Raw genomic sequence first — 14,139 nt, forward strand, 5'->3', positions numbered from 1 at the left:
AATGCTTTTTATTACAAACCAAAGCAAGTTATTTTAGTGAGTAAAGAATGCAGTCATGTTTTTTAACTTAGTGAACCACCATAAATAAATCCAGAATGCTTCTGGGCTACCTTAGATGTCAGATCCCAAATACAAGGTCAGTGTCTCCAATAACATTGAGTTTAATGACATTAAGTTTATTTGCACTCAGGTATTGACATTTTTTCTTCCAGAGTTTTCAATTCAGTTTATAATTAAAGACATTCTCTATACAAACCGTGTATAATTTTATGACATGACAAAATGCATCAAGTATGTACATCATACCTCAGCATCAGTAAGCTGCTCATCCACGTTTTAGGAAATGCAACTTCTTTTTTTATTTAAGCATGAGAAACTCAAAAAAAAAAAGACCAAAAAACAAAAGACAAAAAAAAAAAAAAAAAAAGACCAGCAAGCAAAACAGCAAGCAATGTGTTCCTGGGTTGTTTCAACTTCAAATTAAATGCTTACCTGAAATCTTTCAGTTCTTGCTTTGTACTGCTTTCATCTCTTTTGTTTTCTGCTGCTTCTGCATTTGCTGCCTGCTGCAGACTCCGTGTGATTGGTCCTCCAATCCTCTCTCTAGATTTTACACTGAACCTGTCTGCCTTTTTCTTACTCGCCACAGCAGATTTACTTGGCAAAACAGCTTTATTATTCCTTTGTATTCTGACGTGCAATTTCCGCGACGCTTTGCTGGAGATTCCAGAGGAATTGTTCTTGGAAACCACCTTAGTTTTTTTCCCATCAACATGGGACATTTTAGACACTCTTACAGGACTAGAGTTCCTCAAGGATGAAGATGAATTTGGCTTTTTAGATCGCATGGAAGGTACAAATTTAACGTTTTGTTTGGATTTGAAGGAGGCAGAGGGGAGCTGGAGCTGTGCGGGTCCTGAGGTCCGTGCTCTCGTCTTGCCCAGATGAGGCTGAGTGCTCTGCATTTTGATTTCTGCATCCGCCGTTCGCCTGCGCTGGTTGCTGCCTTTGTCACTGTTTGCAGGTGAGGAAGCTGCGCTTTTTTTGGAAGAATTCTTTTTGGAGGAGGGAGAGATGGGTTTTTTGGGGCAGCTGTACGATGCGTGTTTGTTCAAACTCCCGATGTAAGTGAACTCTCTGTTACAGTAGGGGCAGATGTGAGAGTCCGTCTCAGATGGGTTATTTTTCAGTTCTGCCTTCTGCTGGGCAGATTTCTTTTTTTGCAGGATAGCTTTCTGTACAAGCTGGTTTTTCTTTTTCAATGCACTTATTTTTAGTTTATTGGAGGACATTTTGCTAATCTCCACATTGAAATTGAGTCTTTTAGGCTGCCCCATTCGTCTGAAGGCGTTCTTCCCAGGCCCAGCAATGACCACCATGCCATTCTTAGGCTGCACTGTCTGTTTGAGGGGAACTGGATTTTTTTTAGGTGTGTATCTCTTTTTATCACTAGCAGATGCACAGGCCAGTATGTGTTTGTGTAACTCGGGCATGTTATCGACACTTTTTCCACATTTTGTGCATCGAATGGCAGTAGTAAAAGTCTGTGGGATATTATGGGTTGTGAAGTTTGTTGCAGTAACTCCAATACCCATAGGATTACGATGGTGATACTGGAACGGAGGTGGTTTAAAGCTTGGGTAGTGCTGATTGAGGCCCATACGGACATCTGGATCTTTAGATTTCACTCCAGAAGCCATTATTTTTATAGTAGTATAAAGCTCTTCAGAAGAATCATTTAGATCTTCATCTTCCTCCTCTTTTGAAGGTTCCAAACAATCTTCTGCCAGGTTCTGCATGTGCTCTGCGTTCGCCTTACTGGGGTCAGTAAAATTCTGGGGTCTCAAAGTCCCACTTTCAAACTCATGATGTGTGCACTCTTTGTCTGGATGGAGATCCCGTTGATGCTGTTGCAAATTGCACAAAAAAGCAAATTCCTTTTTACACACTGAACAAACGAAGATATTCCCTACTCCATGAAGCAGAAAGCGATGTTCTGACAAGTCCGTTTTATGCCTAAAAAGCTGTACACAGAATTCACATTTGAAGGGCCATTCTTCAGCATGAATGGATAAATGCTTCGTTAGGTCTTTAATGGAAAGAAAAGGTGATTCGCAGACATTGCACACAAAGCTCTTGTTGAAGGTTTCCTGCACTACTCCTGATTCACTTGAAGTATGAGGCTCTTCTCTCGCTTTCTGCTGCTCGCTTTCAGCTTCTTCCTGTTTTATTATTGGGAGAGAACTTTCAAGGTTATCAGCAGAGGAAACAACAGAAGAAACTACAGAAAGAGGAGGTGGAGATGGAGATGATGAGGAAGAAGAGGATGAGAAAGAGGAGGAAGAAGAGGAGGAAGATGAGGAAGACAGTGTAGGGGGGCCAGGTGAAGCAGCAGAAATAAGAGGTTCAACAGAAGGGACAGGGGATGGAGAAGGAGAAACTGTAGGTGAAAGAACAGGTAGGGGGGATTGGGTAGTAGTGTTGGAGAGTGGCGAGGGACAGGAGGAAGTGTTAGTGGCACTGGCAGAGACATCTGGAATGGGCAAGGGCATGGTTGGGAGCAGGGGGGGAGGGGACGTGGCCACGGTTAACACGGGCAGGCAGGGCGGCGGGGAGGGGGGGTTGGTGGGCGTTAGCAACGGAGGCAGCTGGCACACAGCAGGTGCAGCGGGCGCCGGTGGCACAGGGGAAGCAGAGGAGCTGAGGGGCTGAGTGTCACTGGAAGATGGCGCCGAGAGAGCAGGATCCGCGTCGGGCTCGGCCGGAGGCTCCAGGGCCTTGCTGGGGCTGGCGGCGCCGGCCGTGCCCGGCGCGCTCTCCAGGGCCGCGGCCGTCCCGTTGTACTCGTTGAGCAGAACCTTCTGCAGCATGCAAGTGGTGGGTTTCTTCTTCTTAACACCACTACACGTTGGGTGTGTGGAATTTTCTTTGCATTCCCTAATTTCAGCATCGCTGCAAGGCTTCTTATGCACGCTTAGATCTAAAACAGATTCCCAGGGAACCTGAGTCTTGCTTTTGACGTCAGACCTTTGTTTCATACCACTGGATAAATCCAGGGGCTGCTGGTTGCACACATTGCCAAAAGTTGGAGCTGCTGTCCAGTCTTTTGATATTTTATATTCTTCAAAGCAATGAGGGCTCAAAGTCTCTTTGTCCTCCCTTCCAGTCAAGCTCCAAGCAGGTGAGTTGCTGTGGCTTTCTAACTTTGGCATTTTTGAACTCCGAATATTATCATTCCACACGGTTTTTCCCTCACCTGATTTGACAAAGTCTCGAAGCACTGGACTGTGCTGTGGAGAGCTGGGAGGAGAGCTGGTCCTTCTTTTAAATCTGCTGGATACTGGAGGCAAAACAGATGATGATGTAACAGAAGGTCCTATTTTAGGGATTTCACTTGATGGAGTTATCTTCTTATTGTCCTGTGTCTGAAGAAGCTGCTTTAGTTTTGATGACAAATAAACCCCTTTTTCTTTATGAAACTGTAAGCTTTCTGTTGAAATGCTAAGAGGAAGATTTAAAGAACTAGTAGGAGTTATAGGTTCTGGGTCTATTTCAGTTTTTATTTTTGGTACAAGAGGAGGGCTGGCAGTTCTTCTCTTTTTGGATTCACTGCTCCCACTGCTAGAGGGCTCCTTAGGAGGTTCATTCACATGTGTTTGTGTAACCTTTAAATTTGTGGAAATTTCCACTGTGACTGGACTGATTATACAATTCAATCCATACAAGTCTGCAGAGTTGGACTCCATCTGAATCACATCACAATTGCTAGTGCTGCTGTTGGACTGAATTTTACCATCAATGTAGTAATTTAAATTCTCAGAGATATTGCTGGATATATCCATAAGATAGACATCATCTCCTTCACCTTCCTCTTCTATTTCTGTGCTCGCTATGTACACACTCTGGACTGCTGGGGCTGGCTCTGTTGGGAGAGGTGGCTCTTCAGGAAAGAACCCTTTTCTTCTGACACCTTTGGGAATAAGATGACGCTCGTGAACCCTACGCTGATGCCTCCGCATGTTGGTGTGAGTGCCAAAAACCTTCTTGCAGTATTTGCATGGATGCAATTCTTTGGGCTCCTTATTTTCCTCAGCGAACGCCGAGTTTGACATTTCCTGGGGAACTTTCTCAGAATCCAAGACAACAGAGTCTTGCACGAGACTGGAAACATTCAAGTCATCTTTAAGACCATCATCCACAATCACTTGGTTATCAGCAACATTATCCAAGTGTTGTGAGGACGTCAGCGTCAGGAATGGTTTCCTTCTGGGCCCGGCCTCGTGGCGTCGCTCGTGCCTCCGCCTGTTGATTTGCGTGCCAAAGGCTTTCCCGCAGTACCGGCACTTGAACGCGTGGCTCAGGGTGGATATGTGGATGTGCATGTGGCGCTCGAGCCCTTGCTTTGTTGTGAACTTCCTCTCACAGTGCTGGCAAGGAAACATGAATGTTTCCTGAACATCGCCGTTGGATTCCCCCTCTGCTTTTGGAATTTTCACCACGAGTTTTTTCTTTGGAGAGCTTTCTGGAGATTCCTCTGACGTACTCTTTTGTTCTTCCATGGAGTCCAACTTTTCTTCACATATCAAAGGCATTTCAGCATTTTCTTTAGGCATATTGGTATCTTCCAGCTCCTCTTCATCTTCCTCTTCTTCATCCTCCTCTTCATCATCATCTAAATCATCTGATGCACAGTTTATTGCTTCTCCTTGTTTGTCTTCAGTTACCACTTGTGTTTCGTTGGTCGGACTGGGGATCATCAGCTTTGGAAGTACATCTTGATTTACCATTTCCTGAATCACAGCTGTTTGTTCCAGAGACAGCACAGCAGAAACAGAAGGTGTTTCATCTTCCTCTTTATGACCTGGAACACGAGAGTGCAATGAAGAAAAGCATGAGATATTTTTACCAAACACTTCAGGATATGCTACACCTTTCTTCTCCTTTTTTCTTCTAGCACAACAAAACCACTTCTCATTTATTTACTTGCGTGGGTGGATGTTTTCCTGCATGCAAGTCCCACCTATCTGTTCTCAGGTATATCCACTGCTGAAGAAAATAAGGCCAGGTTGGATGGGGCTCTGAGCAACCTTGTCTAGTGAAAGGTGTCCCTGCCCATGGCAGGAAGAAGATAAGCTTTAAGGTCCCTTCCAACCCAAAATGTTCTGTGATTCTGCGATGATTCTAGGAAAACACCTTTGCTGCCAATCCCCACAATGTTGACTAAGTAGGTACATTACAGAGCAAAAAGTCCTTCCCCATTCCTTAGCTGGGCCATGAGACACCTGAACAGTGGTGCACGTGTTGTGCAAGCAGAAAGGACAACAGAGGGAAGGAATGGACGAGCTATGGGTCAAAAGAATGAATACTGTATTGTTTCCCTCTTGGCACTGACTTTGGTAATTAGTAATAAATAATGACCATGAAACTAAGCTCCAAAGACACTAGAATAAGGATTTTGCTCTGCTATTACCTTCTAAGGAGTTTGGGTTTATGTCTCAATTTTGCAGCACATTAGTTTTTCCTGTGGTCAGAGCTGTATGTTTAATGACATGTTTCTAATAGCCAAGTTCCTAACTAGCAAAACAACTGGGGCAAACGATACAAACATGTTCACTTTGCTACAGTAACATAACCTGCTAATGTACTCAACATGGCAAGCATCCTTTGATTCAAAAAGATAAAGAGAAGGAAAAAAATAAGACACTTGAGAACTCACCTTCTTTAGAATCCCTCATATCTGCAGAAGTAGAATCCAAATCAGTCTTCTGTTTTGTATCTGCTGCCTTCTTTCCCTTGTTTTTACCTTCCTGAGTCTTCTTCTTTCCTAGTGGGGAAAAAAGCACTTATTATTCCTGCTTAATAATTTTTATTTGTCATATACGAGTGGCAGATTTAAACTCTCAGCTTTGGAGTGTAACAAACTGCTGAAGAGACCCTGCAGGAGAACAGACAGCATTCAGATAAAAAACTACAGTGACTGAAGTACTTTCCTCACTTTCAAAGCAAGAACCAACTACCTGTCCAGAGTTAAGCATTTCACATCATGCAGTTACCCAATGCCTTAACATGGCCACTAAATTCCTGTATCACACAGAAGCATATGGAAAATAGAAAATCCCTTAATATACTATTAATCCTGATGTTAATTGGAAGACCTTACAAAAACAGAAACCCATAGAGGTTTATTCTAGCTGTATAAACATTCTGAATGATGAGAAGAGTTATGATAAAAAAATGAAGTAATAATATCATGAGAAGATTGAAAGCAGCATGAGCTTGACAAACAGGGCAAAGGCAGTACAACCAAATGAGATGGAACTGGGTAACAGAATATGTTGAAGGTATTTTGATGGGTCCTGACACAAACACCACTTTCAAGTTATCACTTTCTGTTAGCAAAACGAAGAAGCAGCATGTGTTAGTTGCAGAGGATGATGAACACAAAAGGGCATTATATGCAAAGAGCTGACCAGTACTGTAAGATGTAAACGCACTGAGAACTTCATTTTCCACTGCACTCCAAAGTACTGCTAATTTTTGCCATTAATCTTATGGATTCAGGCCTATAACATACAGAAATTATGATATGGGGTGTGTAATAACAAATGAAAGTTTATAGATTTTCCTTCACTTCATTACAGACTGTACTCTCCACACATACAGAAAACACCACTGAAACTCCACGGTTCTACACACAACTCTTGGGAAGAACTGTCCAGAAGCAGCAACCCAAACTCCTCCTGTGCCCCCTCTAACACACAAAATGCTACTTGGTAGCACACTGCCCATTCCCTCTGATCAGAAATGCCCATCACAGCCCTAAATCCATTTCCTAGCTAGAAGCACATTCTTCCACATCACAATCCTTTCACAATCCTTTTTTACCTCCTTGAAAGTATTTTTCACATCCTGAGCCAAGAAACTGAAATGCCTTTAAAAAAAATGCTCCTCTGTTCCAGGAAGTTCCAAGTACACATACCCCCCTCAAGAGAACAGCTCAGACAGCCTCAGCTTTAAAAGGAAACACTTGTTTTGATTTGAACAAACTAAATAATTATCTATATTTCCTCTCAAGGAGCTCAGCTTTCATAGGACATCCCCAAATTCCAACGTGTTTCAGTTTTATGTATCTAATAAACCTTCTTAAATTTCTTATCTAATTTAACAGATTTTAGTCTTATAACCTGACAACAGTCACTCAGACCGAATTTTTGCCACCTTTGGACAAGGCACACACATCCTCCCCAAAGTGAACTAGCAATTTTCTCTGAATATCCTCAATTATTGTTGTGACGCCCATGTCTAACCTGTCATAAAGGATGCTGCATTGTTTGAACAATGGAACATTCAATTCTGCTTTTATACCAAACACCTGCGACTGTCAGAAGATTTAGCACATACTTGGCTGCTCACATAGGCATTAGGAAGTTAAAGCACATCTTTCCTTATGTGACAAGCTACTGAAAGACCAATTTGAACACCATTTTTTTATTTATCTGCACCTCTAATTATTACACCCAACACTACCAAGATCTGAGTATGAAGGATACCAAAGACATTTCCAGAAGTATCTCCCAAGTCACTTCAAATTCTCTGGGAATGTTCAGTATCACAATCTAACAGTTCCACTTCTAGGGAAAAAGTGGAAATGTAAGATTTCAACACACTCCTAGGAATCAAACACGCATCACAATACACCTTATGAGTGACATAACAAATCACACATAATTCCTAGAACCCTAAGAACTCTCAACCTTTTTGCAGACCACTTATCACCTGAAGACCGCTATCAGTATCTTGACCTAAAACCAACAAAATTCTTGATTAATCTCTCTTGACAGGTGAGACTGGAAACAAGAATTAAAAGATTGGTGCACAGGCCCCTCTCACCTGCCAAACCTGGCACGTGCTCAGACACTTCTTTCCCCCACAGTGCAGTGTCCAAAGTATTGCAGATGAAGTCACAGGGCAATTCTGTATCTAACTCCACAGCACCCCTAAATTTCAGCATAGTAACAGGTTACTGTCAAAACCTTCAAACCAAGACCAAATTAATTCTTTTTTCTAACTTTATTGACAATATACTGTGCTCTTTCAAGGATGAGGTAAAGTATGAAAAGGCACCAACACAAATCCCAAGTGCTGAAGCATGCAGATATGTTTCAGTGTCATCCAGTTACAGAATATAAAACTTATAGTACCCTCAAATCCAATTAGGATCTGAGAAATCACTACAATAGCAGGATTTTCACACAAAATCAAGCTACTTATGTCACATACCTTATACTACTGATGGAAAGCAGACCATCTGCCAGTCCTAAAAAGAGATGCAACTTGCTCATGATGAAATCTGCTCCATGATACAGCTGGAGATGTTTCCAGTTCTTGGACTTGGAGCATTTAAGAGAGGATTCACCCAGCACCCAACTTGCCCTTTCTCTGAACAGTGAACAAATTTCTTGTGCACACACAACATTTCAGCTGTGTCAGATCACTTTCTGACACAAATCAATGAGAGACACCAAACCACTGTGGATGGCTTTAGTTTGTTCATCTTCTAGGTGGCAGCTTTCTTTGAAAAGGTTCAAAGAATTCACTGCACTGAAACATGACAATGACTGTCCCAGATGCACAATTTCATGGTCTTGACCATTCAACAGCACCTGCCCAGGAAGAGAATTTAAGAACAGAGTAATAGGTGATGCTTCACTGCTGTGCTCTCCCAGCTTTCATATATTTGGAGTTCAGAAACTTCTGAAGACATTGAACAGCTGTTGATAGACTTTCTCTCATGACTTCTCAAAGTGCTTTTAAAATCCATATAGACCTGAAAGATTTGCCTGATTTTCTTCCTGCAGATTTCCAGTAAAAACACAACCTGCTACTGATACAAAGGGTATCAATGAGTAGTTCAAGGCCTGTCCCTTAGTTTTCTCCTTGTTTCAGAGGTCAGGAATGAACTGAAGCCTGCAGGAGGGGGGAAATGCCTCTGAACACAGAAGCTGGTGGAAGCCTGAGTATAAGTACACACGTGCACTTACCATCAGGTTCCTGAAGGGTCCTACATGGCTGCTACGGCCAGCTGGATCCTCCACTTGGTCTAAACAAGAAAGATACAGGAATGAAACACAGGGAAAGTGAAATGGAAACAATGGCAAAAGAATAATTGAAGGGCAGAACTTAATATGTGTGTATGTGCTTCAGAAGAACTGTAAAAGAAAGATGTAAAGGAAAATGAATGAAATAAACAGATGGAAAGTAGGAACTTGTCTGTAGTGATGAAGATCAAAAGAGGAATTCACCAATTTGCAGTTTGTCTTGCAAATTTCAATAGGGTTCCTTTTTCTCTCCACTTCTACTGCAAGATAGCTCAGCCTTCACACCTTTACAATCCCTTTATAACACTGCAACAGGCACAGGAGAACTCACGCTACTGCCAATGTCCAGGTCATTAGCACTCCCACTAAGTTTGGAGCAGTTCAGATAGCAACAGAGTACAGTGTAAGAGAGAAGTAATCTTTATCTGCCCATATTTCACTTTATTAATAAAACCAAGACACCTCTGAAGAACATACAGTTAGTTGTGCTCAGACTTTTGTTGTTAACCAAACTACTAATGGGACTATTAAAGCACAGAGTTATTTCTGGTGGGATGGAATAAGCCTACTCAGAAGCTGGGAGGGAAGACGTTTAACACAGTCTTTCCATACTCCTGGAGCTGAACTCTATAATTAAATGTTGCTCAACTGTACAAGATGCCATTGTCTTTAATAACCTTTAACTGCAGCACCCAACATGTTCACAGTTAAGATCATAAAGGAAGGACATTCACACCCGAGCTCAAACACTGCTTCAATCTCTTACAGAAATACAGAATGTGGACATTTGTCTCCCCAAAAATCTTGGGTCAATAAGGGAAAAGAATAATTGGTATGAACTGAAATTACTGTTACTCCTTTGAGATCTGTAGCCAACAAATAACTGCAGCCCAGTAACGCACCCAGACCTTACCCATGAGTGCTCTGCTGAAAAGTACCACAGAAACCTGCCCAAATCTCAATTCTCCTGGAAAACACTGGAGAAGCTCCCTCAGACACTCCCTGAAAAGTATTCTTAGGGGACAGACAAGGGCAGCACTTGGCGAGGCTGTGGCTGAAGGGAAAAGACAAAATAGCACATTACACTGACAATGCCACACAGTTTCAGGTGTGAATCACAGTGTAATAATATAAACTAGCTAACCCTTTGGAACTGGTTGAGATTAAAGTCTGCATCAATCCCATGCAATAGCTGCTACTATTCTATAAAACAACTTCTAATTACTTTCTCCTACTGAAAAAAAAAAAATCAGTACTTTGGCATTAAAAAGAATGGAACAAAGATTAGGTGAATATTCAAGCTAAAAGATTCTATTGGAAATGTCAGCAGAAAACAACTGCACTGTCATCTCCATATTCTTCTGATTAATGAATTTTAACATATTTTTAACAACTTGAATTTTAATTTGAGAAGCAGCTTGCTGTGCACCAGAATTCATCTGTTCTTGTATCCAGAATGCTGGTTGATGTCATGTTTTTCAAAATAAATTCCTTAAGCCTTCAGACATCAGTAAAAATCTGAGTAGTTGTTTGTTCTGCAGACAGGCCAGAACACATGAATGCCTTTTTCACACACAGAATGCTATATCCAAAAGAACAGCAAAACTTGCTTCAAAAACTTAAATCCAAGGTGCATTGGCTGGAGGTGCTCAACAAAAAGCAAAAAAAGTGTTGCAGTGATTTCTTAGAATCTTGTCCAACTGTGAATGGCACAGCACATGGGTGTTAAAGACCTTATATATTTAATAAGTTGAATTGATTAAACAGTAAGGTAACTAGGCACCAAAAAATGCTGTTTAATTCAAAATGCTCATTATTAAGATGTGACTACTAAGGCTGTTCTTTAAATATGTTTCTCTGTTTGCATTTAAAACTGTTTGTTTTGCTTTTTGGGTCTTTTTGGGTTTTAGTTCTTCCATTCTCTACCAGCACCTGCTCACACAGCAAAGACAAATCAAAAACCACCTGGCTAAATACAGGGCAACATAGCTGTGTGTTAAGAGCTGCTCTGAGCCACTGAGACTGCCAAGAACTCCCAACAATTAGGGAAAGCTTGTAAGCACAAAGTGTCTTATATATATATATATATATATATATATATATATATATATATATATAAAAATGAATGTATTTGAGGATTATTCATATAATCAGGGGGATTACAGAAATTTGCCAGAAATATGACCTCAAACCCACAAAGTCATGCAAATATTTAATCCAATATCTAAGCCAAGAGCCACATTTCAGAGGAGACAGGCCAGGGTCCCTGCTGCCCATCCAGCACCACAGCCTTACAGCCCCAGCACCCGGCTCAGTGTCTCCTCACAGCATCCACCAGCTCCCAGACTCTGCTAATTAAATCTTTTTTAAATTGCTGTCCAAAGTTTTAAGTGATCTAGGATAGCTGAGGTTCAAAATGTCACACTGCAAATTATTGGAGAAAAAGAAAGCAAGAGTAAAAATAGTAAAAAGTCTAGTATTAGGCTAAGAATGAAAAGATTGCAACTTTGAAAGAAAAAGCCTCAACAATTCTATCTTATTTAAACAAACATTGCTTAAATGTTGTAATATCAACTTCTTCCACAATATTGCTGTTCATACAACAATATATCAAAGTTAAGTGGTTGCAGTTAAGCACAGCTTTGAAAGGATTCCAGCAAGCTTAGCTGAGGAACTCCAAGTACCTCCGAACAGACACACTCATTACCTGGGGAGGGGATGGCTTTGGAACCCTAAAGCTCCCAACTTCAAATGAAACAACACCTGAAACTGCTGCCTACCAAGCACTCTGGAGAAAAACCCCTGTACTGGCAACAAAACAGGCTGCAAAACCCAAACATAGGCTTCCCAAGAGCCCGTGGCTCAGAAATTCCAATGCTGCCACAGAACACCTCTGGTGATAATTTTTGAGTAATTTTCCCCACAACCCAGAAAAAGCTTTTAATTTTGATTTCCCTGCCAGTGTAAGATAGATACCCTGTACTAGGAGCATTTCCCACTTTGGCTACAGATCATCCCAGGCACTGGTGGGGTACATGCACATGAGAACCTCCATTTTTAGTACTGAATCTTTCTAAAACAGAAAACTTTAGAGGCAATGTCAGCACATTTTTAATCATATTCCAGCAAGTCCAAGCATGAAATTCAAGCCACAGATCAATTTTTTAAACACCTCATTAAAAGGGATGTCAATTAAATGTAAATGGCTCCACAGACAGTATCATTAAGAGGCCTATTTCAACAATGCTGTCAGGTAGGTATGAAAAACTGCAGAAAAAAGCAAAATGTAAAAGCTTTTACTACCCTATTTTCTTCAGTCTGTCATCACTGTAAGTATTTGGTGGAGTGTACTTCTTGCAACACCATTATAAAGTCATCAGATACAACTACTTTGTCTAGGCATAACTTGTATTGTTAAGCAAATGAAACACTAAAATTAACAGGAGCTGTTTCACAGTGTACAAAAACAATCCCATCAGAATTCTAACCTCCAACTCCTGAGAACCACAAGAATATTTCAGAGCTGCAGAGGAGCATGGTTCTGTTCAGTCAATCTGCCCAGACCTAATGTATCAAATAATATTAAAGCTGGAGAGGAAGAACACATAGAGCAATATAGAACAGAAAAAGTGGAGAAGTCTTCTCAATTATCTACAGATCATGGGCAAATGCAGTTAGCAAAGGTTTCTCTGTAATTTTTTCCAGCAGAACTTGCATCTCCTCTTCCATAAAAAGACACTTTCAAGCTTACCCAGTAGGAGCAGGAGAAAGAGGAAGCCCAACTTCACAGCAATTCTATTAATACCAAACTGCCTGTTGTATGAGCCTAATGCTACCCCTTAACCATCACTTCACTCACAAAGAGCACATTTCAATCACTGCATTTTCCAACCACAACATAAAAGGGGCAATGAACACCTTGAGAAGGTGTTTCAGGGCACCTGAAGATAGAGGTTCATGTTCCAAACTGTGCATGGAACTATTTGTACCAAGCACTAAATACACTCTTTGCAGGAAAGAAACAGAGCCATGCACTGACAGAGACTGTAAAGTGACATTTGCATAACAGATGAACTTGTTGCCATGGAAAGCATAAGAAAATTCTGAGCTGGGCTATTTAAAACACCAATTTCTGCAAATGTTTGGCAAAATCTCCACTTTAATGATAGCACCAAAGATGATGTTACTGTGTCTCACCACAAACTTCTGGAATTATGGTAGTCAGTACAAGAAACCTGAGGATGACACCAGAGGTGTGCCACGCCAAGAGAAAGAAATGACCCAACAGTTTGAGAGAAGCAGAAGGGAATATATTGCCATTATACAGTTTGTGAGACTAGAAAATTTGACACTGTTCACAAATTTCAGATAAACAGATTTTAAAAAAACTGGTGAAAAATTCTGAGTGGGAAGCCTGTGTTAAATGTGTGGGATTACACCAATCCCGACAAGCTGCACTATGAGCCATCTCCAGTCTTCTTCATGCAAGTTACCTTTTGTAAATTAAATTATGTACCATAACTCTGTACCAGCCAAGAGACAAAACCAGTTTATACTGTCTGTCAGAGTATGTCATCCCTCTTGCAGCACCTCATTCCAACCCCCAGCACGTTCTGCCTTCTGACTAACCTGAGTGCACAGCCCAGGAAGTCTTAAGTTTATAGACTACAAGACTTACTTATAATGACTTAAGTATCACAGAATGTCACCCAACAATTACAAGGCATGGCAAACGAGGGTTTAATGCCATGCAATTTTAAACTACACGAGAGCTGTGATGGAACAATTAAGTATAAATAATTAAATGTAGAGGTTTTATCCTAGCAAGATTTGAAAATGTTATTTCTGCCCTTATGCCAATATTTCTAAAACAGTAGAAAGGGGACACAAATATGGGGCCAGATTTGCTCCAGACTTTCTCAATCACTCCAACTCCTGCATCCCACCCTCTCTAACCACACAGCCTCCCCCCATTCACTACAAATTCCTAGCAAGTTGCTCCATGGCTGCCACAGCTCCCACAGCCAGCCCAGGACAGAAA

At 41.2% G+C, this 14,139-nt stretch overlaps 1 protein-coding gene across 4 annotated transcripts in view; it reads right to left on the reverse strand.

The window, feature by feature from the left end:
• Nucleotides 1-14,139, reverse strand: part of PRDM2 (PR/SET domain 2) — a 66,778-nt gene that overhangs the window by 15,785 nt on the left and 36,854 nt on the right. For 3 of the 4 annotated variants that reach the window (XM_038159674.1, XM_038159676.1, XM_038159675.1), the window contains 2 exons: nucleotides 5,717-5,824; nucleotides 493-4,861 (listed from right to left, as the gene is read on the reverse strand). In XM_038159674.1, coding sequence (XP_038015602.1) covers nucleotides 493-4,861; nucleotides 5,717-5,824 — 4,477 coding nt within the window. Of the gene's footprint in view, nucleotides 1-492; nucleotides 4,862-5,716; nucleotides 5,825-9,041; nucleotides 9,065-14,139 lie in introns of those variants that run through there. The other variant, XM_038159677.1, reaches the window with a different exon arrangement.

The sequence above is a fragment of the Motacilla alba genome, chromosome 21 (genome assembly GCF_015832195.1).
Source record: "Motacilla alba alba isolate MOTALB_02 chromosome 21, Motacilla_alba_V1.0_pri, whole genome shotgun sequence".
NCBI lineage: Eukaryota > Metazoa > Chordata > Aves > Passeriformes > Motacillidae > Motacilla > Motacilla alba.